This window comes from Neodiprion lecontei, chromosome 2, assembly GCF_021901455.1.
Source record: "Neodiprion lecontei isolate iyNeoLeco1 chromosome 2, iyNeoLeco1.1, whole genome shotgun sequence".
In the NCBI taxonomy this organism is placed as follows: domain Eukaryota; kingdom Metazoa; phylum Arthropoda; class Insecta; order Hymenoptera; family Diprionidae; genus Neodiprion; species Neodiprion lecontei.
Window position 1 is genome coordinate 40157732 of NC_060261.1, and position 24471 is coordinate 40182202.

General features: G+C 38.0%; 6 protein-coding genes across 17 annotated transcripts in view; 3 read left to right on the plus strand and 3 right to left on the minus strand.

Moving 5' to 3' along the window:
* Positions 1-261: 261 nt before the first annotated feature.
* On the minus strand, positions 262-4385 carry LOC107220263 (ras-related protein Ral-a). 5 transcript variants are annotated; one of them, XM_015658791.2, is made up of 6 exons: positions 4245-4383; positions 3189-3314; positions 2269-2477; positions 1752-1926; positions 1082-1198; positions 262-372 (listed from the first exon to the last, which is right to left on the minus strand). In XM_015658791.2, the coding sequence occupies exons 2-5, from the start codon at positions 3291-3293 to the stop codon at positions 1082-1084; spliced, it is 606 nt and encodes a 201-aa protein (XP_015514277.1). In that variant the 5' UTR covers positions 3294-3314; positions 4245-4383; the 3' UTR covers positions 262-372. The 5 variants fall into 5 exon arrangements, with proteins under 5 accessions (XP_015514277.1, XP_046587796.1, XP_046587797.1 ...); XM_046731840.1 differs by lacking the exon at positions 4245-4383 and adding an exon at positions 4102-4123; XM_046731841.1 differs by lacking the exon at positions 4245-4383 and adding an exon at positions 4013-4097.
* Positions 4386-4527: 142 nt separating this feature from the next.
* On the plus strand, positions 4528-9278 carry LOC107220260 (GATOR complex protein MIOS). The gene is made up of 14 exons (XM_015658787.2): positions 4528-5018; positions 5123-5320; positions 5444-5734; positions 5853-6080; positions 6182-6343; positions 6549-6730; positions 6852-6985; positions 7059-7172; positions 7356-7722; positions 7874-8012; positions 8092-8230; positions 8321-8528; positions 8615-8823; positions 9007-9278. Exons 1-14 carry the CDS (start codon positions 4898-4900, stop codon positions 9092-9094), a joined length of 2580 nt encoding a protein of 859 aa, XP_015514273.1. The 5' UTR covers positions 4528-4897; the 3' UTR covers positions 9095-9278.
* LOC107220261 (replication protein A 14 kDa subunit) lies at positions 8860-10142 on the minus strand. The gene is made up of 3 exons (XM_015658788.2): positions 9922-10142; positions 9591-9777; positions 8860-9419 (listed from the first exon to the last, which is right to left on the minus strand). The coding sequence occupies exons 1-3, from the start codon at positions 10000-10002 to the stop codon at positions 9331-9333; spliced, it is 357 nt and encodes a 118-aa protein (XP_015514274.1). The 5' UTR covers positions 10003-10142; the 3' UTR covers positions 8860-9330.
* A 61-nt stretch (positions 10143-10203) lies between these two features.
* Positions 10204-12150, plus strand: LOC107220257 (transmembrane protein 222). The gene is made up of 4 exons (XM_015658780.2): positions 10204-10512; positions 10673-10883; positions 10974-11104; positions 11248-12150. The coding sequence occupies exons 1-4, from the start codon at positions 10388-10390 to the stop codon at positions 11324-11326; spliced, it is 546 nt and encodes a 181-aa protein (XP_015514266.1). The 5' UTR covers positions 10204-10387; the 3' UTR covers positions 11327-12150.
* On the minus strand, positions 11369-14192 carry LOC107220258. 2 transcript variants are annotated; one of them, XM_015658782.2, is made up of 2 exons: positions 14138-14192; positions 11369-12723 (listed from the first exon to the last, which is right to left on the minus strand). In XM_015658782.2, the coding sequence occupies exon 2, from the start codon at positions 12718-12720 to the stop codon at positions 12268-12270; it is 453 nt and encodes a 150-aa protein (XP_015514268.2). In that variant the 5' UTR covers positions 12721-12723; positions 14138-14192; the 3' UTR covers positions 11369-12267. The 2 variants fall into 2 exon arrangements, with proteins under 2 accessions (XP_015514268.2, XP_046587800.1); XM_046731844.1 differs by lacking the exon at positions 14138-14192 and adding an exon at positions 12986-13097.
* LOC107216568 (histone deacetylase 4) overlaps positions 13520-24471 on the plus strand; it is a 106313-nt gene continuing 95361 nt past the window's right edge. For 6 of the 7 annotated variants that reach the window (XM_046731824.1, XM_046731825.1, XM_046731827.1 and 3 more), the window contains exons 1-2: positions 13521-13838; positions 16655-16855. In XM_046731824.1, the coding sequence (XP_046587780.1) occupies positions 16735-16855 (121 nt within the window). In that variant the 5' untranslated portion in view covers positions 13521-13838; positions 16655-16734. Of the gene's footprint in view, positions 13839-16654; positions 16856-24471 lie in introns of all 7 variants that reach the window. The other variant, XM_046731831.1, reaches the window with a different exon arrangement.

The window sequence follows — 24471 nt, forward strand, 5'->3', positions numbered from 1 at the left end:
TTAAATTAGTTTGTTACGACTGGGCATTTATCATGTATTGTTGAAAACATTACAGCCACTAATGAGTGTAAAAATTACAGCTGCACGAATTGCATCAAATATTCATTTGAAATGGTATAAGCAGATGTCAGGGCCAAATGATTATTATCCCTTTTTGAAGAAATGTGAAATATCTTCATGCCATGGAACAAAGGAGCTATTTATATTATTATACCTCGCTAAGAGATACGCAGCAATGATTTCAAATTATGATCGTTTTTGAATATGTTAAAGTAATATGCAGCAACTTGGTTTCTTCTTCCGTTCACCCCCCTCACCCTGATTTTCTTGAGCCTTGCGTGCAGCTATTGCTCGCATTAGGTCAAAGAATACCTGGAATTATCATTCTTTCAATTTTATAAACTACCAAACAAAAATGGTATTGTGTAGACAAGTTTTAAGTAATTTAAATGGTAAGAATTATTTGAAAGTCAGGTGATATTTCTGTCTGGCAGATAAGTTGGTAAATTTAAGAATTATGTTGCTTGAATTAAAGTTTGACACATGTAAATAAATAATATTATCACTTTGGATCAAAGTTAAGCAGCTATTAAATTCAACTTTCTAACATTAAGAAGCATTCCATTTACAAAAGCTGTACTTTTTGAACATTAATTTTAAGCAAAACTAAATAAAAATTTAACAAAGGTAAAAGAAATTTACAAATCAGCTACAGACATTAAATAATAGACTATTACATTTGCATCAGTACATGGAAAGATACGTTGAGCTGAATTCAATAAAAAAACGGAAGTAAGCAATATGGCATCGCAACAAGGTAACATCAAAATTTTTATGCGTATGAACCATTACAGAAATATTATGTTGAACTTTTATATCATATTATATAGTAAGTTTTTGAAAGTTTCAAAAAACGTTTCCAAAATAAATAAGCATGTATGCTGTAGTTGGATTGCGATACATGTACCAATAGATTTTAGTTGTGAGTAGGTAAGTTTATGCAGAGGGGAAGACTGATGCACTGTTTATAGTATGAAAATACCATATGAGGAGAATAAAAGTGCGAGAGGAGATTGCCAACCTATAGAATAATGCACATCTTTTTCTTTCTCTTGGCACGATCCTTTCCACGGCCATTACTTGCAGATTTATCTTCGATCTTGCGAGACCTTATCTCGCGCATTAGGTCGAAAAATACCTGAAAATGCGCAAGAGATACTCTGTCTCAAGACTTGTAAGCATGAAGCAGATGCAGTCATACAATTTAAACAATAACTTTGCTGAAGTGTTTCATTGATGTAGATATTTGGTTTGTGACTTTTGTATGAAAACACAAATAAAAAACTTTCTGAAAACTTGAATACTAGAGTTCTCAAGTTTGCAAATCGTGTAGAACACATTTAGATTACATTGATATAAATGCCACCAAACGTGTCCATATCTATTTAGTGCAGATGATTAAGCCACAAAATTCATGCAAATTTTATATAAACAAATTTGCTTGGCTGACAATAAGAGTGCGCAGCAAAATGTGAACATATACAAATTTAAGCCTTAGTTCTATAAATAGGGCACTGAAAGCAGTATCTGCAGCAATTGTGTTTACACTTTTATATGTTAAAAAAAAAAAAAAAAAAAATTATTTTTACCAGTTACTTGACAGAACTGACCAAAAGAATAAAGTATGTTGGTTACGCATAAATTTTGCTACGAGAGCTCAATATCTTGACCAGGAAAAGTTTATAGCATACCTTGTCAACGTTTTCTCTTGTTTTTGCACTAGTCTCAACATAGGGAACACCCCACTGTTGCGATCTAGCTTGTGCCTCGGCTAGATTGACTTTTCGTTTTTCTTGAAGATCGCTTTTGTTTCCCACCAGCAGAAAGGGAATGTGATCGTCATTTTTTACTCTCAGAATTTGTTCCCTGTTGAGGAAATTGTTCATTGAATATCAATCAGTTGTAATCTGACACCAAATTTTTTTTCTATTCTAACTTGATAAGACACTGCTGCATGCAGTAACAGAATAATAATAGAGATAGCAAGAGTGAGTCTTCATACGATATTAGATACCCTAATAATATTTCGAAAGGCATAAATGTAGAAACAAGGGTCAAGAGGCAAGCAACAGCGAGGAGACAGCTGCCTTCGAGCTTACGATCAACCATATATTTATACTCTAACTGTTTAGAAATATGATGAAAATTTTCCTTTCCTTGATATTGAATAACACAACTAAGGAGTTATATTAATATTTTTACTCTTACCTAAACTCCTGAGTGGCCTGAAAACTATCATCTTCTGTTATAGAAAATACGCAAAGAAAGCCTTCACCACTGCGGAAATAATTATCTCTAATAGCTGCATAATCTTCTTGACCTGCTGTGTCTAAAATATCTATTTGTACTTCCTCCGCATCCAATACAACAGTCTTCCTGTACGAATCAGCCTTTGTTGGCTCGTAATCTTCAACAAACTAAAATGACACATGGTTGTAGATATGAATGACTAAAAATGCAAAATAAAGAGTTCCACAATTATATTGTGCAACAAGATAGGATCATTTGTGCTGTGAAACTATTGATTACTTGCAGTCTATAACAAAAATAGATTATGTTTCAACTTCGTTATTAGCAACTGACAATCACACAATGATTTTGAGGAAATTGGATCATAAGGTCTAAAAGAAATTTATCAACCCTTTTTTGGCCTTTCTTAACACAAAATTATGGGAAAGTGAAAGTGAAAACAAAATTTATACCCTAAAAGATCAAGTAAACAATATCCACAGCTACTTGATTGTTACTTTAAAATATTCCAAACTATTTCCCAGCCGTCAGAAAGCTGGGGTTCATTGCTGGATGGAAAGTTTTCTTATCATGATTGGTACTACTATCATGTTATTCAGAAAAGGACTGCAACGAAGTGTTTGTTACTCTATGCTGACCAACACTCTCAAAAATGTCATTTCAGATAAAGTTCCCGCCAACGTATTCATGTTTGGCATTATAAAAATCGATACAAAACAGTTTCTTTCGATTGTTAAGTTGAATAGTAACCTATTTACATTACACAGTGTTATACATTCGTTCCAAATGACTGAAATCAACTGAACCTTGTACTTCTTCAAATCTAATTAAAGTTTGAATGATAGCCTGATAAGGGGCTGAAGAAATCACCCACATACCTCGTCGTACATGAACTGTAGAGTCAGGGCGGACTTTCCAACACCTCCGCTACCTACCATTATGACCTTATGAAGGGCCTGTGTGGCGCCTGGTTTTTTAGACATTTTTGTATGTGGAATTTATATCTGAAATATTAATATCAGAATGTAAATGACTGAAATTTGCACATTTAATAATATGTAATTGTTGATTGATTACGCGCATGTAGAACAGAATTTCTCATTATCTGGAGGAAAAAACTCAATACTTTATAAGCTACATGAACTACGCCTCCATTACTATAATAGAGATCTGAAAGATATGGAAATCCTATTGTCAGCATGGGAACCATGGGAGTAAGGTGAACAAATGTTTACGTTTCTCGCATGCACTCAACACTCATTATTGTTGTTGTGTTTGATAATTTTTCTACTAATAAATAAAGACTTTACATTTATGTAAAATATGGGAATTTTCTTAATGTTGATTAATTAGGACACTGAAAATTTTCCTGTCTTCTCCTCTGAGATGTAAATGGAAATTTTACCAATTTTATCGCTGTCAATTGTGTAATATTTAACTATGAATATATGTAAAAACAATCAAACCACAACTACGATATTACGACATACTGTTAAATAATGGTCATCTATTAGAAAGTTTACAAATAATACATTGTTGATACGCGTATCTAATCGACTTTAATCTTGACGGAAAAATGAAACATTGTAATGAGGTTTAGTTGTAACAATGTGACATTGTTGTTTGAAAATAGTTACTGCATCAAATTTGTTGAAACCATTATTACGCATTTAACACCAATTAGTACAGACTTGGAAATTACTTCGATCTCACAATAAAACATCAAGATTAAGGGCGTATTCGTAGGATGAATAACCAAAAGGCGTTGCCGCGCTGTCGGGTGCTAGTTACCAGAGGAAGTCAATATTCGTGTTTCATATATGGCAATGTTTCCAATTTATGAAAGTGTACCGTTATTTTACGGATGCAGGTTTAATCGGCGAATCTCTTGGGGGTATGATTGCAAAAATAACAACAGAAAAATGATTAATTACCTTCAAAAATCGGTCAATCGCAAAGCCCGACGTATCGAACGCTCGCATCCGTGATCCGTCACGCGCTGGTTCTTTATCGAGCCGTTAAAGCGCCAACACATGGCGCTGCTGAGTGTTGAAAGTCGTCTGCTTCTGTCACTCGATCTGTCACCGACTCAGTTTCGGTGCTTTCCCAAAATTCAAAGCTATTGATTATCCCACAGAATATGCTCACAGTTAACTACTTTCAGATGTTGTGGTGAAGTAAAATATTTGATTCAAATTTTCTTCACCGCTCTTCACTAGCAGAATTATCACTTTTCGAAAACGACTTTTCGCTTGCGAAATAGTTTCGCGCACGCGCAGATCGCTATTTGGATGCGCTAATGGACAAATACGGCGCAACAAATTGCGTTGAGGCTATGTTGTCCCGAAATCGGTAGATTCACTGTGATTGTTTTTTTACGCTATTTATCGGATTGTTCAAACGTATAATGGAACCAATTTTGGACGTGCAATAGCCGCCACAATTTACTGTCGGAAAACAAATGTTCCGCCGGTGATAGAGGTTTAGTTTTTACATCATTAATTATCGGAGAAACATATTTTACTAATGTAAACAACACGACCTGGTAGTACACGGATTTTAAATTAACCTACAATATTATTTGACAATGAGTAGCGTTAAGTTAGAAGTTCAGTGGTCATCGATACACCCAAATAAATTCATTACTTGGGGCACCGAAATATGTTTATACGAAGTTACCCAAATCAAAGATAGTGTCAGGCCTTCTTGTGAGTAGAGACCCAAAGCCTATTACAAAACACGTATTGTTGTTATTTCTTGAATATCGCTTTGTTGGGTGTTTATATTTTATTAACAAAAGAATTATTTGCAGGTATTAAGATCTCTGACTCTACAGTCGCCCATTTATTGGCAACGAACACAAACCATCACTATGTTAAATGCATTGATATTTACACCCAACCTGAGCCTGACATTCTATTGGCAGTTGGGCAAGCGAATGGTAAAGTTGTACTAACTACTTTTGGCCCAACGGCATTCGACTCTCTTGGACTTACTGGCAAGGAACTTGGTAAATGAAATTCACCAATAATTGTTCTGGAAGTTGTATTCATTTTCTTCTCTTTTTAAGTTATACGGTATAATATTTTAGCTTGCTTTTTTCTTCTAATCATATCCGTGATCACTTTGCTAGCTCCGAGGCATGCAAGGCAATGCAATACGGTTGCATGGAATCCGGTAGACCCAAATTTAATAATTTGTGGCTTGGATAAGCACAGAACGGATTCTTCCGTTTTATTATGGGATGTCCTGAAAAGTCCAACTGGATCGCATCACCACAGTAACATGCAGGCAGAATCTGTCAGACCTATAGCAGAGGCTGGAGTCTCTGAAACAGCACATTCCCTCGCTTGGTTCCTTAACGAACCAAGATGTTTGGTTGTTGGAATCAATAACAAACATTTAAAGATTATTGATTTTCGAGGTAAGACATTATGGTACTGGTGGTTATTAATTAATTTATTGCCAATGAAGGATAATTGGAACTTCTGCCTTTTATTTGTGTTGATTCAAACATCTTTTTGTATTAATCATCTGTTTAGATTGTGTGAAGGTAGTGAACTCAACGCCAACAAAAGCAGTGTACAGTTTGTCAGTAGATCCTCATAACAATTATCACTTAGTTTCCCATATTGAAAATCAAATTCTTATATGGGACACTCGTTACTTTGAAAAACCGATATTAACCCTACCGCAGAGCAGACAAGTGACTAAAGTACTATGGTGTCCTTCAAGGCATAACCTGCTGGGATCTCTGCAGAAAGACTCTGGTACAGTGAGATTTATCATACTTAAATTGCTAAATGAAACAAAGTGGTTCAACTTGTTCATTAATGGTGAAATGTATTTTCATTAATCATTGACCACACAGGATCTTTGCATCTTCACGATGTACAGCATTGTGGGCTTGGTGGCGGCGAGGAAACAGAGCCAGGCGCTTTAGAAAGAACTGTCGCCCCACCATGGTCTAGTCCTACAAGTTTTTCATGGCATCCGACTCACGCGAATAGATTGTTGGCTATATCGCAACAAGGTGTGTGCAGTTGATTTTTTTTTGTTTTCGTATCTCTTACGTATTACCATGGAGTACGAGGGGACGAATTTTCCATACATGGTCGCAAATATAAGTCTATTGTACAGTTTCGTTTTCTTTCAAGCTAGGTGTAATGCTCGATTTAGAACTAATGCAGCTTATAATTATACATCATTACTATTCCTAAGTTATTTGCATATTTCAGGTTTGACGGACTACACTGTTTTTGAAAGAATTACTATCAACTGGTCAACTAAGTCATATCTAGCATGGAACCATGCTTCAAAATCATTCAAATACATTTATAGCACCGACAACATATACAAATCCTTGAACGATATTTCACTGCAAACGAAAAGTCGAGCCATGCGAGACTACGGCCTTCTGGTTAGTATAGGATGATTGTAACATGGACTTGTTAAAACTACAAATCTTCATATAGAACGATTTAAGAGAATTAATTCTGATATATTTAAAATTGTAATAATTAATTATATTTTTCACTAAGGCCGAACTATCGCAAAATGGAGAGCTAGCTGAAAATGAGACCCTGAAAAATTTATGGCAATGGCTGTATTTGAGTCGTTCTTTAGTGGAAGATGGAACAATATGTAGTCCAGACAATAAGCACCCAGGTGTCAGGTAAACTGATATTTTCTTTGGCTTATAGCCGTACTGTTAGATGCTCTGATAATTACTTTGTAACTCTCCATAGAACTGTTCTGAAACTTGATGGACAGCCGACTTCTACTAACGGTTTCATTAAGTCTGAATTAGTGCTTCGACTGTGGGCTGACATTGGGTCAAATCACAGTGCTAAAATATACAGGTAAAGAAAAACCAGGTGTCATAATTCCGAAAATATGAATTATGTGTTTGCTCGATACACTTTAAGCTTATGAAGTACAAAAACAAAAATATTCTTTATCAACGAAATGATTCATCGAACAATATCCTCTATTATGCTAACAATAAGTATCTTTGATTTGCCAAAAATAAATGTTTATCACAGGTCACCTGACCGAGATAAAGCACTTCAATTGTGTGGTTGGAGATTTGATAAAGAAACGAACGCGCCTTATAATAATGCATTTTTGGAAAGACTAGAGAGGGAAGGAGCTTATCCTAGAGCTGCAGCCATCTCTGTTTTCAATCTTGGACTGAGGCAAGCCATAGAAATATTGAATAGAGGGGCGGACAAAATGTCACTAGCAACAAATTTAAATATCGTTGCTATGGCTTTGTCAGGCTTCTCTGAAGATAGAAATAGTATGTGGCGGGAGCTTTGCTTAAAATCTAGATCTCAATTAACTGACCCATATCTCAGAGCAACATTTGCATTCCTCACTGCTGACAATGATTCGTATGAAAATGTTTTGGTGAGTAAAGTAATTTTTACGATTTATTTGTTAGATGACCGTAGAATCTTTTATGATGAATTACTGAATATTTCTCACTGCAAAAATGAAATGGATAGATGTGGAAAAGTTTCATTCGTCTGTAATAATCGTCACTAATCTATGTTTTCAGAATGAGAATGGAATGGCTGTTGAGGATAGAGTGGCATTTGCGCTCATGTTTCTATCTGATAGTAAATTACATGAATATTTCAAAAAATTGACTCAAAAATTAACTGATGACGGTAACTTAGCCGGGATTCTGATTACTGGTTAGTAATTAAACGAGTGTTGAAAATTAATTTCAAAAAACTAAATTTAAAATGCTTTGAACTGTATGTGCCACTTCAGGGGCTAGTTCAGACGGGATACAGTTACTAAATAGGTACTTAGAAATCACTGGTGATGTCCAAAGTTGCAGCCTAATCGCCATTCGAGCTCTGTCACCGAAATTGCTTCAGGACAATCAAGTTCAAGTTTGGATTGCAAGGTAGTCTATCTTGTAGTTAGTAACACGAAGAAAATACGACTTTTTGTTAGAGAATAATGAATCGCCTAACCAGAATCAACTGTTCTGCAGCTATAGAACGCTTTTGGATGCTTGGAAAATGTGGAATCAAAGAGCACATTTTGATATAGCGATGCGAACTTCAACGAATGAGAAACCTCCACAACAAGTATACATATCTTGCAATTTCTGTGGCAAAAGTATTTCGGCTTATATGCAGGGGTTAAGCAGAGCTAGAGGACCATTTGCCAGGCTTGGGAGTACGTCCAACAAATTGAAGGTAAAAGTTTAGTTCACAATTTCGGTGTTTGTGTAATCCCCGTAAATTTCTTGCAAAAACCAACGTGGCTTGTGATTTCTTTGTAGATGTCTTCGTGTCCTAGCTGTCGCAAACCTCTACCCCGCTGTGCGATCTGTCTCATGCACATGGGTACAGCCAGTGGTTTACAAACAGGAGGGACCACACCAAATAGAGGGGAGGAGGATAGTAAACTAACGGAATTTAGTAGTTGGTTTACTTGGTGTCAAACGTGCAGACATGGTGGACACGCCAACCACATCACGCACTGGTTTAGGTGAATTTTTACAATGTAAATTTAGTTGAATTGTTGTACATTGAAAAAATCAGTTTATTCATCAAAATCGGTGAGTGGCACACGTGGTTCCAATCATTTATTACATCGAACAAAATGCATGGAGTGGAATTTTAGAGAGAAAGTTTTTTTTGCATTGCTCTAAACAGACAAATTATATTTCAGAGAGCATTCGGAATGCCCTGTAACATCTTGTACGTGCAGATGCTTTTCACTAGATGCATCTTGCAAGATCGGAGTTGGGGTTGTATAATCTTTCTACCATAATTTTAAATTGTAATAAACGATTATTTAATAGTATTTCGTTCACCAATTATACTTATTTCTTTCACTTAATTATCATTTAGAACATTTCTAAGCCTTAAAGATTGAGCTTCAACTTCAGCGAAGTATACTGAAAAAAGTCAGAATATTCGAATGTGTTGAAGGTGATATACTTGACAGCGAAAAAGAAAATTTATATTAGTAGGGCGTGAGAAAGTTAAAATTTCATAAAATGGTATTCGTTTCAGACATTTTCCATTTGTTGCTACCCAATGTATTGGAGAGTAAGATGAGGTCATTGTACTGTTCCGAGTCTGAAAAAATTTCAACTTATATTCTTTTTTTCAAGTTATGAACAACTAGAGAATTTCCATTGTACTTTTTCAATGCCAAAAGATAAAATAACGTCAAGCAAAATCATATACAATAGCATAGACATACATCAGGAGTAGATTCTAAGAAATGATGTATCTGTGATAATTTACCAAATTTTTCCGTCATCTCATTTGGGAAGCGAACGAAGTTGCTACAGGAGATGGATGACTTAGACTGTACAGTACCATGAACTTCGATGTAACCTTCTAGGTGGCTGTCGATGGGTTCCGAAAGAGAAACTGTGATAATCATATTGTCACTGGTTTTTAACTCCATACTTGTTCCGCTAGGATTTATCTGAAATAAGAGATACCAAATTGTTGACAAAAATCGAGGTAAGAAAAGGCGAGGCGTAGTATCATGTGAAACTACGTAAACGTAAATTTGACATCAGCCGCCTACCATAACATAACCTCGATAGGATTATGATTCTTTTCTCACCTTGTTAATGGACCCAAGTAAGATGATCTGATCACCGATGTGCTGGGAAACTAGCTGTCCGTTGATACGTTTCTTGATCATGATTCACTAGCAAATTCTGCGACTCCTAAACGGTTCAAATTGGCCGTAGTTTCTCAATTTCTGGCGGGTGGGAACACAGCGAATCAATTGCGGATGGCGCGAAATAAAGCTCTATGTAACACGATGAAAGTTGAGTATCGGTAAGTGACGCACTTGACCTTTGCAGTAACGTGCATCTGTTGTTGTTACTCCCGAAGGGAAGAAAAATGAGATTTGAGTAATTGGTGATGCATTTTATTGAAAAAAATCAATTCTTTCTAATTTTGAAAACATAACTGTTGTCGCATCATATTCATAGTCGTTGTGTTGAAGCCACCGTGACACTAGCTGTCAAATGGCGTGCACAACAATTGACATATACTTCGCGTTTCGTGAGGCGTGAATTATGAAAGATTCATTTGAGCCGTCATCACCGGTGTCAAATGACTCGTCGACGATGGATCTTGTCGTCGATCACCCCAGAACCAGATACCCATTCTGTATCGTTTGGACGCCTATACCTCTATTGACGTGAGTAGCCAAGATAACATAACCTCACTTTGCATCAATCTACCAAATTAATTTTACACAACTGTGCTCTAAATAGGTATGGCAGTCTGCAAGGAATATACCTAATTACATGTATATTAATAATTACAAATATTCCTGACGAGTTTTTTTTTTTTTTAAGTTACTTTTTTCCAGTTATCGGTCACATGGGAATTGCCACTTCGACAGGAATCATAAGAGATTTCGCTGGTCCATATTACGTTTCAGAGGATAACATGGCATTTGGGAAACCAACAAAATATTGGCAGCTAAATTACAATAACGCGAAAGGTGGCGTTCAGGGTTGGGATACAGCTGTGTGTGAAGCCAGCGACATTTATAAAACACGAATGGTGAGTCAAGACTTTTTGTGGATTTTACGATAGATCACATTTAGAGAAATTTAACAAGCAGACCAAATTTATACTTATTATTTACTTCAGCACAACCTTTGCTGTGATAACTGCCATTCTCATGTCGCGACTGCGTTAAACTTGATGTCCTACAATGATTCGAGACAATGGAATATGGTAAAACTAGCATTCCTCATGCTTCTTCACGGGAAGTATGTCAGGTAAGATTGATTTGTCTCTTTACATCTCTCAAAATTCGTTGAAAAAATCAATGAACATTCATTGTCAGCTATAAAATTTAAAAAATCAAAGTTACTCAAATTTTGGCTAACATGGTATCATTAAAAGATATAAAATATTACAGTTTTTACGCATTTGTGAAGACTTGGCTGCCATTCGTCATTCTTGTTACAATAATCATCAGTTTCTGTATGTTTGTGTAAATGTAATTAGGGGTATGTATTAACGGAATAATACTCATGGACTGATTCCGTAATTGTGAATTTTTTATTTGATTATACAGATATGGCCTGTAGTTATGAATTGTACATAAATTATTATTTATTCTTTATCTAATCGTTGCACGATACTCTCAATTCTTACCCAAATGCAAATAAGAAAATTGGGCAGTTTCAATAATTCTGTGAACAAAACTAATTAATATTTGTATATTGGATTGAATAAAAAAATACAAATTAACCGAGTTGACAAAATTCTGAACCAATATTGGCAATAGCTCATGCTATTCAGTTAATCCCACTAGGTTGGTAAACATTTCTCAGATTTTGAGCGATTCAGGGCAAAACATGTCAAGCATAATTACACCATTATTTTTTTTTCAAACAAGGTGTATCACAAGTCTCATAGTTGCCTTTTGTTATTTGGTATTACCTGTCAGTTATAATGTTATATTTTGATAGTATTTATGCATATAAAATTAACTTAATTAGATCCTTTAATTAAAACAACGTACAAACGTCTAAATGAACATGGCATCTTTCCCCTAAGATTTGAAGCTCGACAAACATGGTATTATGTGGATAAGGTAAATGTACAATAATAACATTTTGAATTATAAAATTCATAAATTAGGTCTGCACCAAATGTCGTACTGTAAAGACCCAAAACTGTAGTAACATTATCGTTTACTTAGGAAATTAGCATGAATGTGTGTTTTCAATATGTTTTGCTTATTTATCCACGACTTGAAAAATATAGAGGGTTTACCTGTAGTTGCCACTGTATACAGGGGCTGGCATCTACTAACTTTTTATCAGAAAAATATAACCTACCACAACGCCTGTCAGTATATTACAGTAAATTTGCATTTCTTATTAACAGTTCACATTATTACACCTAACAGAGCAGTAGAAAACGAGGTTTATTAAATTCCCGATTCAGCGCTGTCTATCTCATTAATGACACTTTTCTCAAGGGCAAAATCGTATATGATATCATCGCCATTCTCTATTCTCAATATATACGATAAAATTTCGTTTACTCTGTTTTTGTCTATTTCAATATCATCGTTTAGATTGTCCTCCAATTGTTTGCATAATTTAAAAGGCAATCCGTTGAGTATATTTTGGATCGGTTCTATACTTTGGTTCGGCGGCACTGCCGCAGGCATCGATGGTGGGTATTGCGGGATAGTGTTGATATTCGGATAAAGGGGCCCTGGCGGGCCATTGAAGGCGTCTATCATTCCTGGCCTTGGCTGCTGATCCTCTTTTCGTTCTACAAATGTAAATCCGTCTCCTTGACCCGCAGACGGGTCCTCATCTTCGGGAGTATCCGGAGGTGAATCCTTCTTCTTTTTGCCAAAAAACCAAGACATTTTCTGTAATATAAAGATCGGACTTTTTGTATTGTATGGAAATGAAAATTGAAGCATTTAGGTAAGTGACAGTGATTGACAGTGGACATGTGTAAAAATTATTCCGTCAAGTGATTTATGATACGCGAGCCTTTGAAAAAATGACCGATATAAATGACCGATATTGCGATAACTAGTTACTGTCGAGGCATATTTGAAAATGGAATGGAACAGTGATTAGTCATCAGGTAGAATACTTTAGGAAGCGAAAGGCCACCGAACTCACAATTGTTCGCGATCTGGGTACATCGTAATAACAAAAGGATCGCATACATAAATTTGTTTATCTGGATGAAGTGTTGCAGGCAAAACGCAGACTGTTGCATATAAATATGAATACTAAAAACTGACATTACGCCATACTCACGTGCAGGAATTTAAAGTAAATATAAAAAAAAAACGAATTAGCGTACAGCTTGTCGGTTTTAAAAACTGACCATACTGCGGTTGGTTCTGGACAACTAATCGGTTTATATTATCAACAAAATTTATATTACGTTCAATTTATTCCACTAACTACCACTCCGACATGTCAGGGTACGAAGTTCAACTGCAAGCCGTTGGCGGCGCTGAAACCGACCCCGTCGATTATACGGCTGAGGTCAAGCGAGCGATCGACGTTTACAGGTTAGAAAAAAACGTCTCCGATATCGAGATAAGTATACGGAGTGAATAGGGGGCAAAGAATGTGAAAGAATGTAAATTCCCCGTCCCTGAAACCAGCCGCCTGTATTATTTATTACCACGCATGCGCGCCGCCCGTCTCTCCCCGTTGTTCGTCACGCGAGTTTTCACGATCGCGTCGCCGTCAAACATCCCACGGGAAGATGGAACTGCTGCGTAGTTTGTGAAACCGCAGCGAGGTAGCATCGCGGTCGCATTGTTTTTGTGCCCGCTGTCCCTGTGTTGTACAACCTACATGCCTACGTAGGATTCGCTTAGTGGGACGGAGGATGATTCCTCTGTATATTGTTTGTGGGACCTGTTAAGCTGGTGATTAGCAAGTTGGATCTGTGTACAACTAGTTTGTGATCGTGTACAAACTCCGGTATCGTGGTTACGGCTCGTCGCTAAGTGAGGTAGGTCGAAACCGTCGAAACAGCCGAAATTGACAGGTTCGCGATCCCCCCGGGGTTCCGTGCCCGCGTACAAGTGTTTCAAGTCTTTTACTGCGTTCTTGGACGATCACGGATCAACCCATCGCCGCGTTCTATTGTTCTCCACCCCGCTTAGCGAATCGGCGTCAACGGCGATCGTTCCTCCCTTCCAAAGTGTCGTCAACCCCCCCCCCCCCTCCCCCTCGCCCGCGAGGTCGGATCATTCTACTCCGAATCCTATCCCTAATCCTCGTTTGTTTCGCGTTGCTGTTTTGACTAACCCGCGACACTGGCTGCCGCTCGGCTCGTGTTTTAACACTTGTTAACTCGGCGCTGCTCGTGCTCTGCTTCTCGTTCTCGATCTCCCGCCGTACGGCGTAACCCCCGTCATATTACCCGGCAGCCCCCCTTTCGTAGGAATGTGCACCAGTCATTGGAATGCAGACGGTGCCCGCGGACCAATCACGACGCTCCAATTTATCCCAGACTCCTGGCTGTAACGCAGTCTTTCCTCAAAACGTGACTAGGTACTCGCGTCTCCCTTTTATTTACTTTTTTAATCGCTTCCTTCCTTTTTTGCAAATCGACTCTCCGCCAGCGTAACTCCGCGAATTCGAGCCTCTAATATCGGCCTGCTTATTGAAGATTACAAAATTTCTCGGTCCAGTTTCGTTTTCACGCATCACCTACGCGTCTCCGGTATAGATTGAATATCCATTATACTTTATACGGTGGTTTGTTGTTGTTCATCGTCAGTTCTTCGTTTGCATTCGGATCGTCGCGGCGGATTGTATTTGTGCTTGCGGTGCGTAAACACAAATATGATAATAATAAATGCACTCCTTATCAACGCTCCTCGCTCACTCGTGTATATTTTATTCCATGCATCGCGGTTGCATGCCGACGATAAATGCAGCCTGCGCTCTCTCTACGTCACAGGTCAAAAATTTCCTTCCACGCTCGTCGTTCGGTTCGGCCGACGCGCAGCTTACGATATACAAAAACGCGTATCGTAAACCTCTCGTTACACAATTCCATCGTACTTTCGTACCATCGCAATACCGTGTTTTTTACGCAAGGAACTCGAGACGACGATTATCGAAATACCGGCTACTTCTCTTTCGACAAGTGTATATAGTTGGAACTCCGCACGGCGGATTGTGCGATCAACTTCCTGTGCCCCTTGTTTTTTTCCCTCCTTTCTCTATTTATAGACTTGTATACACGTGCCGCACGCATACGCGTACGATCTATGCAAATACGTACATATACATCTCGATCGGTTCATTGTCAGTCAGCTGCCGCACCTATTTACACACACACACACACACACACACACGTGTAATAGCCTAAGCATAGTCGCGTGGTCACTTCGATTATCATCGAGGTAATGCATCGTTGATTACCTGTAGTTATCAGTTATTCGATCGTCATTACGGTCGTCGTAATATCGAGCGCACGTGTAATAATATCCTGTTTCAACCGTTTGCTTCTTAAAAACTTCCTTCCTAAGTAGCCATATCTAACGTATACATCTCAGAGAGACTCGAGTGCAGGCTCGAATCTCCGCGACCTTGATGCACTTGTCCGCTGTTCCCCTAACGTAACACCATCGGCTATCCCAGAGCCCGGCGTTCTTCCTTACCGACCGAACCTCCCCGCTCTCCTCCATTGATACGGACATTCTTTCTCCTCGATCGATCGCACGGGAGAAGCCGTTGTTTACAAACAATCGTCGACATATCATTGATTTGATCGATCAATTATCGTTCCTCGGACTCGGTGTACGGCGGCAGAATTTTTATCCTTTTCTTTCTGCGCGAGTAGGGGGATGGGGGGAGATATAAAGCCTTATCCGAGAAGTTTGCCAGTTTGTTATCGCATCAAGATGTACACATTTTTAAAACCTGCGAAGAACGGCAATCCGGGAGATCGTATTACAGAATTTAAAACGTGAATCGGAAAAGTTGATCATGCACAAGTACACGCAGACGCACGCGTTTTGCGTATATCTTTGCCGTTCCCTCAGCAGCCGGTTTGTGCGGAAATAGGCCAGGAAAGACCCAGCGATCATTGGAAGAACCGACGAATCGCGTGTCTATTTTCATTTCCACGGTTTGGTCCATAGGTGCGTTCACACGCGTATTTATTAATAGACCGACGTGTCAATGTTCCGATGTATTTTACGCGTACGTACATACATATTATACCCAACGCAGCTTCACCAGAATTATCGTCAAATCTGAGGAATCGAGGTGCAGATTCATTTCCGCGCGAAATAAATTTACCCAACGAACGAGTCCCGTACTTGCTATCGCGTGTTTAGGACATAATACGAATAGCATAGTGTGCGCGATATAAACGAGTGGGTATAATTGTCGGAGCGCGTAGTCATAACTAGTATAATTTCAGCGATTTAATCGATTCGGAAGTACAGGAGGATCCGCGTTCCATGTTCTGGCAAAGAGAATTATAGGCACACGATGTTTCATTCGTCAGTATTTTAACAACGAGTCGATTCGAGGCTGAGAATGAACCATTTATCATCCACAGGCTGCCATTCCTCCACCGTTGAGTTTATCGGAACTGAGCTTCGATGTTCACGTTAAAACGCGAGTGTTTTTATTCAAGAATCTTTGAAATAATCTTCCCGTTCTTCGATCCGCCTTCGCTCTCCGGCATAAACCGCTTACAAACGTCGCTTCTTCTTCTTTCTCATTTTAGTAACAACGTTGATGTTGCGAAAAGCGCGACTAGTTGTCTTCGTTCGAATTTCTATACTTTTCCTTGTCTTATAGTACAGAAACTAACCGCGAACACACGCGACGACGATAAAGAAACAAAGTGTGCCGGTGGATGGATGAGTTAGGGATGTTAAATGCAGTGCGAAGTGGACTTTCGAACGAACAGAATGTCTAGTGATCACCCGCCGCCGCCGCCGCCGCCGCCGCCTCCACCCCCTACAACGACGACGACGACGATGACGATTGCAGTGGAAGGTGAGAATCTCACATCGGACGATTACGTTTATCCCTTTTATTCTCACTGCTCGATATTGTTGACCTCAAGTTCCTCGGTAATCTTCGAACGAAAGATAAAGACAGGAAAAGAAATCCAATCAGTATACTACACGTACTGGTGTTTGTATATACGAGCAAAGATTTATGCTCCTCTCTCATTCATTCCGATCGTTCTACGCTTCACTTTCATTAATTAATCCAATTCTTCGATTATTACCAGAGCCAAGGTTGAGTTTGCGGGGGGGGGGGGGGGGGATTTCCCGAGAGAAACAAGTTGTACGGTTTTGTGTAAATTATTTATTTTGCGTTCTTCCGTTATATTTATAACTCGTTAGGTAACGCAGTCGCCGAAACCATCTCGCTTAATTTTTTTTTCTCTTTTTCACTCCTTCTCTAATTGTTTTTTTCGCATAACTGACGTAATGAGAATTCTACGGTGTGAGAAAAGAAAACAAAACAAGCAAAACTGTCAACCGTTTTGACTGCCGTTGTAGCGTATTTGCTACAACGACGAAACGGCTATTTAAAAAACTATATTTTCTTCAATTTCAATTTAAAAATTCTGATATAATTTGAAAAATAGTAACGCACTCCGAAGAATGTGTTCGCTGAATAATTTCATTTGACAAACTTTTGATTTTGGGTGTGAAAATTGAAAGAAATCTATTTTTCACAAGTGTAATTGTTCAAACATTTTGATAGAGAAAAATGATTTTCTTCAACGGGAATGATGCTTGGCCGTTAAAGGATTAAATAGGTGGAGAGTATAATAACCGAGATACCTAATTCAACTCTGCGCGGCCGCCTGCTGCAGTCGTCTCGTTCTGGTATAATAATTAATACTCAAGGTTTCAATCGCACTGCTTAACCACAGTGTATTTTACTGTTATACATTATTAACTCTGTCGATAAATTCAAGGATTAATTAACAATAATAAGTTTCTATTTATAACGGTGGTTGCACCCTAATGCGATTTAATTTCCTCTTGTACCGTAGGTACGTCTGATCGTGACACGTTTCATTAATGAGTCCTGTATAACAACGTACAATACGATTCAAAACCTATAGTCACAACGGCGAGTTGTTTCACCGGACGAAATCGTTGTTTATCAGTTTCAGGAATTATAACAAGGAAACATATAGGGCATTCCCCGTCAACTCGGCTACTTTTCTTTATTTTTTTTTTTTTTTTGTCATCTCGGATCTGTTCGATAGTTTGTTGTACAGTAGTACTACTTGAAGTTACTCTCTGTGAATTTGTTCAGATTTTTTAAATTTATCACGGAAGTTCGAAGTCTGACGAAAAACAAGTCCAGTAGAAAAGAGTTTTGTCTTTACGCGAACTATTCAATGCAATATGTGTTATATTTCTAACGGCATCGGAAAGGCTGTTTTCAGCGCAAAGAAAAAAAAAAAAAAACATGGAAATTATTTCTTTCTCTCAATTCGACACCTCTGATGTTACTGTAAATTTTACAGGGTATTTGGCGGCGTATCGAGAACTGGTAGAAAAAATATTTCATTGAAAAAGGTGAACGAAGGTACATCCGAGTTCCTCTTTTCCACAAACTATTTAACGCGATAATCGGCAATAAATTAACGCGAATGAATCGACGCGATGTTTCGTTACGCTAACGTTACTAACCTTAGCCTCATAATTTTATAACATCTCGCAACGAGTTTATTCTAAATATAATATTACACGTTTACGCGGTCAGAGTCGGTTTCCTATACGGCGATAACGATGACGACGGTGGTGATATTTCACGCATATACGGGCGTAGAATTGTCATTTCATATGAAACTTCGTGTTAAGCGAACGTTTAAATAATTCACGTGCAGACACCGTGCTCGCCAGGCGATTCCTCATCAACTTCGAATGCTTCGTCGGCTGCACTTCTATTTTTAGACACACTTGCACGCATCCCACCTCCCCCGTATTTATACATATGTGCGTATGTATAATATATGCATGTTACGCGTTTTATAATAACTTGAGCTGCACCGACTTTATACTTACACACACCGTTTAAACCACACATGCATATATGTATTGTATGGCTGTGGGCAGGTAGTTTAAATGCACATATTTCCACGGTTTTCTTTCTCTCCGTCTATTTTTATTATTTCACGCATGTAGTTACGTACTGCATATGCATATACATGTATGTAATATGTTTTATCTGTGAGGTGTACGCAGAAAACTGTAATGTCCGGAGCTTGCAAGACTTACCCGTCTTACAAATCGTATAAACAAAAACAACAAGAGCAATAAAAGTCTGAAATATAAAATTGATTTTACATTTAAAAAGACATCACGAAAATCGTTCCTCGTACACGTTGCGAATTTACGTGAGAAGGTAAAAGAAAAAAAAAAGAAAATAAACAAACAAACATAAATATTCGTTATCAATCTACTAAGGCAGATACGTTAATAAATAACTTTGACGAAAGAAAAAAATCTTCCAAAGGAGCTCGAGTTGTTAAATATTAATGAGTTCAGACGTGAGAAATCATTTTTCCTAACGATTAATCGTTATATTTCATGAATATAACTAATTCAACTGATAACGAATGCTCGCTGCTGTCCATAATATGATTATTACACAGAGAATGAGAATTTTTGTAGTATCGTAATTTTATTTTGCGTTTCTTAACTTCGCAACCTATCGACAAGTTATTATCGTCGTTGTTCTTGTTTCGTTCGTTCGTTCGTATCGTTCTCACACCTACAATTATTTTACCGTGTAACTCGGTAGCAATTAGCGGATTTTAATTAGCGCAAAAAAAGGAGGGATGGGGCAGAAAAAAAAAACAAAAAAAAAAAAAAAAAAACCACACGACCGCGAAAACTCGGAGAAGGAGGAGGTGAATTAGCGAAATGTCAAAAGTTAGATGACGCGTAACGAGGTTCGGCTGGTGTTTTCGGCATCTGTTGATACGTATAACACGTCATGCGTGTATGTCGTATAATAATATATGAATGAAACGGTCGCGTCGTTACGTAAGTCGGCGGAAAGTAGAAGTGGGAGGAGGCGAAGAAGGAAGGAAACCCTTGACGTTTCCTCCGCTTAATTTACTCCGCTTTGCCGTAACACTTCTCGCCGAGTTTTCCCTGCCATGTTACTCCAACGCCTCCAGGATACGAATTTAGCGAACGATCTTTGGCGGGTTTCCACGTATGAATGGGAGTCCTGCTGCCGCCGCCTCGGCGCAATTCTCTTTCTTTGCGGTTCGTTGGATGGTGTTACGAAATAACCCTAGTCTCAGACGTTATCGTTGTTGTTGTTATTGCGAATGGTTGTTGTACAGGATTTTTCCCACAACAATTACACCGTATGTAACATATCTGTCATAAGAATTGGCGACGAAATGTCGAAACTTTTATCGTGCTTATTTTTATTTTCAGTTTTTTTTTTTTTTTGTATTTTATGTCAAATTTCTTTACTCTTCTGACGATATTATACACACTCTTGTTTCTTAACATCCCCCCCCCACCCCCACCCCTCGTCCAATATCCAACGCTATTATTATACCGGAAATACCGTGCCAAGTTTTTAAAATAACTCCTGTCTCGTTCAGTCGCGGATTCCATCGATGTGTACATGTAACGTATGTATGCGTATAACTATATTCCAGATACGTGAGTATATTACACATGTGCGCAGGTGCGACGCCAATGATTTATTTTAAAAAACGGTGAACAATATTTCACATCATTTAACGAACGTCGTCGTTTTAAATATATGTACGACACATCACGTAGGTGTGTGTAATAACTTTACATGAAGGTATGCAAAACTTGCAATATCGAGGACTTGGTGAATTAATTCCAATACCTGCTTTTAGTTTTTGGGGATGAATTTTTATTTTTTTTCCGCCACCCAGATTGAAGTTTATGTCGTCGTTTTATATATATATTATATATATATATATATACATGTATAATATATATGCATACATACGGTGGAGTAAAGTTATTGGCGCTGAGAATAGATTAATCGCGGGGGGGTGCAGGAATTGTAGCCCCCCCTCCGAATTAACGGTTCATAAAACCCACATCGTAACATCTGCGTTGACGTACGATATTCTTAGGTGCCCACGAAAATAACGACAAGGACAAGCCCGTTACGAGGAAGGTGTCTATATGTATAGCTTCTACATTTACGTTTATACATACCTACATATATATATATGTATATATATTGTATATAATTGTATGCATACATACATACATACATATGTTTATTATACATCTATATATATATACATTCGTAAAATCGTACAAGTGTAAAAACGGCAACACGTTGTAATGTTAAAAAAATTTAATTCATTGTTGAATTTTCCTTTAGTCTTACAATTAATTATATAAATTTCAATTAGTTTTTAGTACACGTACGTACGATATGATCATTGTGCTTGATCAGGGAAAGTCAGGAAAGCGAGGGAAAAAGTTTGGAATTTTTTCGCGGTGGTATGCGAAAGAAAAACGAACGAAGCTTCCCCCACGAAACGGCGAAATTCTAAGAGCAGTGTTAATCCACGTGCTCGTTTCCACGTTACATGCACCGTTGAACGGATAATGAGAGTACTTTTCAATACCGATTCGTTCGAGGTATTATTTGTCAGATACAACTGTTATTTCGGATTTTTCTCAGGAAAAATGTATAATCGCGGTCAGGGAAAGTCAATTCATCAAACTTGTCGAACCTGACGATTATTGCGAGATATTGAAAATTTATTTTTCGGAACAAATCGATAATCAATAAAATTACTTTTGCAAAATTGCAAATTACGTACGTCAGGTACGTACTTGTATTGTATTTATTCGCTGCTGCTGTCGCACATGCGTCGGGGAAACGACGAATGAGAAATTGCCGAGGAAATTGCTTACATACGTATAGATATACACACACACATATATATGTAGGGGTTGGAATCTCGGCAGTCGCGGTGTCGCTGGTGATCTGTAGCCGGCGATGTTTGTCTACTTGTACTTGTCAACGTTCGCGATCAGACTTATTATTATATACGTTGGCCAGTAAGTAACAACAATGTCACGTCTTGTAACCCTCTTCGCCATTTGCATATAACTGTACCGAGTACACGTACTATACATTGCATGTAACAGAGTCGGTACATAATAATAGTTATAATAATAATAATAACGATGGTAATAATACTACTAGTAATAACATTACGCTGCGTAACTACAATTATGTATTTAATACATATATATGTGTAAAATATGAACAATAAAAATCAGCAGCGGGAGTTATTTTGGTAAGGGATGGTTGTTTTCAAATATTTTCATACGTTGGCACGGATTTTTGAAATTTTTTTTCATACGTTTCACTTTTTCGATTTTTTTTTTATTTTGCCAATGACAAAGAATTGAAAATCGTGAAATGGTTCCGAAAAATTTGCAAAAAAACATTTCAATAATCTGGTGTGACGTGTGGAAATGTTTTACCAACCATCCGTGATAAAATCACTAGAGTTTCTAATTTTTCAAACCTTTTATTCTCAAAGTTTAAAATTTTCGATATCTGAGACGAGGATTTTTCTGAATTTTACACAAACGTTTAAATTGCGTCGATCGATGAAGTTGTTTTAAAAAATAGTAGAAAATTCAAATCGAGTTATAAAAAAAAAAAGGAAAAACACCGAGTGCCTTTCAAAGTGAGAACAGTCGTAAAAAAAAAACGCGGGTCCAATCCGAGAGGTCAAGGGTCAGACTCAGATCGAAATGGTATACGATATATACACACACACACACACACACACGCGTATATATTGTCACTAACCACGTGTGTGTTATGTATCATGATAACATTGCTATCCGTATTACAGTCGTGTATACAATTCCTCGTCGATACGATGCGTGCGATGCGATCGGGAGTTTGGGCGGAATAATAGGAAATTTTCCCTTCACGCTTCAGGCTTGCCGGTGTTGCAGCAGTGCACGTGTTAATTTAATTAACACAGACTCGATTAGTCGCTGATCACATGCGTTATACCCTGCTCTACGTTATCTGTATAAAATACGTATAACCTAGTGAGAACAAATTGCCGTTACCTACGGAATAACGTTGCAGCGCACGTGCGCTAAGAATTATATCGCCGTATGTTATGTACATTTTAAGTACATTATGACTAGTCGGTTGATTCGCCTCGCATGATTTTGTCGAGTGCGAGACGTGCAGGTTGTAAAACAACATTTTAGCCTTTATTAAATAACAATAATGGAGAGGAAAAAGAATATCGGTATGCAGAGAAAATAATGAAAGTCTTATCGCAAACGAATCTAGCTTATCAATTATTAATTGTTATTTTTTATATAATTATACATATAGTTGCATCGTTCGACGGTTTCACTCTACAATCGTGTACAAGTGTACGCGTATGCTTGTATTATATACATATGCATGTTTGTTTGTTACGTATCGATTGGTTTATTTTCGAGGCGCGTAACGTATCTTTCTACTTTTCAAAGATGAAAATTTCATACCTTGTTAAGAAAAACAGACGGAAACTATTGTTTGATATGTTGATATCTCCGCAGATTTTATCAGCTACAATTTTCGCTCGTCGAATTCCGGGTTAGCTGTTCACGTAAAAAAGCTCACACATCCTTAGCTCAAGTTCCGTCCTTGAATTCTGACAGTGTGAGTGGATGAACGATCAAACGAATAAATTAATGAACGAATGAACGACGTGTGGGCGAATGAGTGAGTTAGCTAACGAGTGAATAATTAATTCAATTTAATTAATGAAAAAAATAAATGAGTGAGTAAATGACTGAATGAACGAATGAACGAAGGAATGAGTGATTTAGTTATCGAATGAATAAATGAGTACATAGTCGAGTGAACGAACGAACGAATTAATTCCAGCCGCCTCGACAGCCTCGGCAAGAGCCTTGGCTTTTTCCTCGGTCTGCGAAACGCCAAAGGCCTGTAAGTTCGCGAAAAGCGAGGTATTTCGCACTGCGACACTCCGAGCAAACTCTCTTGTAGACCTCCCAGTCTCTCCTTGTCGAGGCGTGGTCCAGCGTTGCGATAATCCCGTTGAAATCCGAGGGATAAGACTGACTGATTGTGAGAACGAGGCGTCGAAGGCGTAACTCGGATTAGCCGAAGCTCGATTTCAACGCGCAAAGCCGAGAGAATCGCCCCGGAATCAACGTCGCGCGGATTCCGCATTGCTGGGACGCCGTATCACCGGAAGTTCGATACCGCCGTCTGTACCGCGGACGAAACAATACGCTCATTTTTAACGCGGGTTCAACGAACTAATGTTTGTTATACGCGGCTGTATTCAGGGAGCTATGTACGTTACAATTCGTACTGCATCGTGTATAATAATACAATTTTATTACCAATGTTGACAGTTGTTAATTAATTACAATGTCGCGACGACGAGATTCACACGTGCGAGTAGTAAAGTTTAATTTTATCGGTTTGTAAGTATTTGCGTGTATAAAGGCATGCGGATTGTTTCATGTGAAATGATAAGACATATTTGAATAATTTTTCTTTATTCTTTCTTTTGCTTTATATATATATATTTTTTTTCAGCATTTCAATTATGC

Coding starts and splice junctions, on each gene's coding strand:
- LOC107220260 (XM_015658787.2), top strand. CDS start 4,898: ATGAGTAGCGTTAAGTTAGAAGTTCAGTGGTCATCGATACACCCAAAT. Junction 7,173..7,355: donor CACAGTGCTAAAATATACAG/GTAAAGAAAAAC, acceptor TGTTTATCACAG/GTCACCTGACCGAGATAAAG. Junction 8,529..8,614: donor GTACGTCCAACAAATTGAAG/GTAAAAGTTTAG, acceptor ATTTCTTTGTAG/ATGTCTTCGTGTCCTAGCTG.
- LOC107220257 (XM_015658780.2), top strand. CDS start 10,388: ATGAAAGATTCATTTGAGCCGTCATCACCGGTGTCAAATGACTCGTCG. Junction 10,513..10,672: donor ACGCCTATACCTCTATTGAC/GTGAGTAGCCAA, acceptor TTTTTTTTTAAG/TTACTTTTTTCCAGTTATCG. Junction 11,105..11,247: donor CTTCACGGGAAGTATGTCAG/GTAAGATTGATT, acceptor AAAATATTACAG/TTTTTACGCATTTGTGAAGA.
- LOC107220261 (XM_015658788.2), bottom strand. CDS start 10,002: ATGATCAAGAAACGTATCAACGGACAGCTAGTTTCCCAGCACATCGGT. Junction 9,778..9,921: donor TACTTGGGTCCATTAACAAG/GTGAGAAAAGAA, acceptor CTCTTATTTCAG/ATAAATCCTAGCGGAACAAG. Junction 9,420..9,590: donor TGAGATGACGGAAAAATTTG/GTAAATTATCAC, acceptor AAATTTTTTCAG/ACTCGGAACAGTACAATGAC.
- LOC107220258 (XM_046731844.1), bottom strand. CDS start 13,030: ATGCGATCCTTTTGTTATTACGATGTACCCAGATCGCGAACAATT. Junction 12,724..12,985: donor TACCCAGATCGCGAACAATT/GTGAGTTCGGTG, acceptor TTTATATTACAG/AAAATGTCTTGGTTTTTTGG.
- LOC107220263 (XM_015658790.2), bottom strand. CDS start 3,293: ATGTCTAAAAAACCAGGCGCCACACAGGCCCTTCATAAGGTCATAATG. Junction 1,927..2,268: donor CAGGCCACTCAGGAGTTTAG/GTAAGAGTAAAA, acceptor TTTCCTCAACAG/GGAACAAATTCTGAGAGTAA. Junction 1,199..1,751: donor CAAGAGAAAACGTTGACAAG/GTATGCTATAAA, acceptor GCGCATTTTCAG/GTATTTTTCGACCTAATGCG.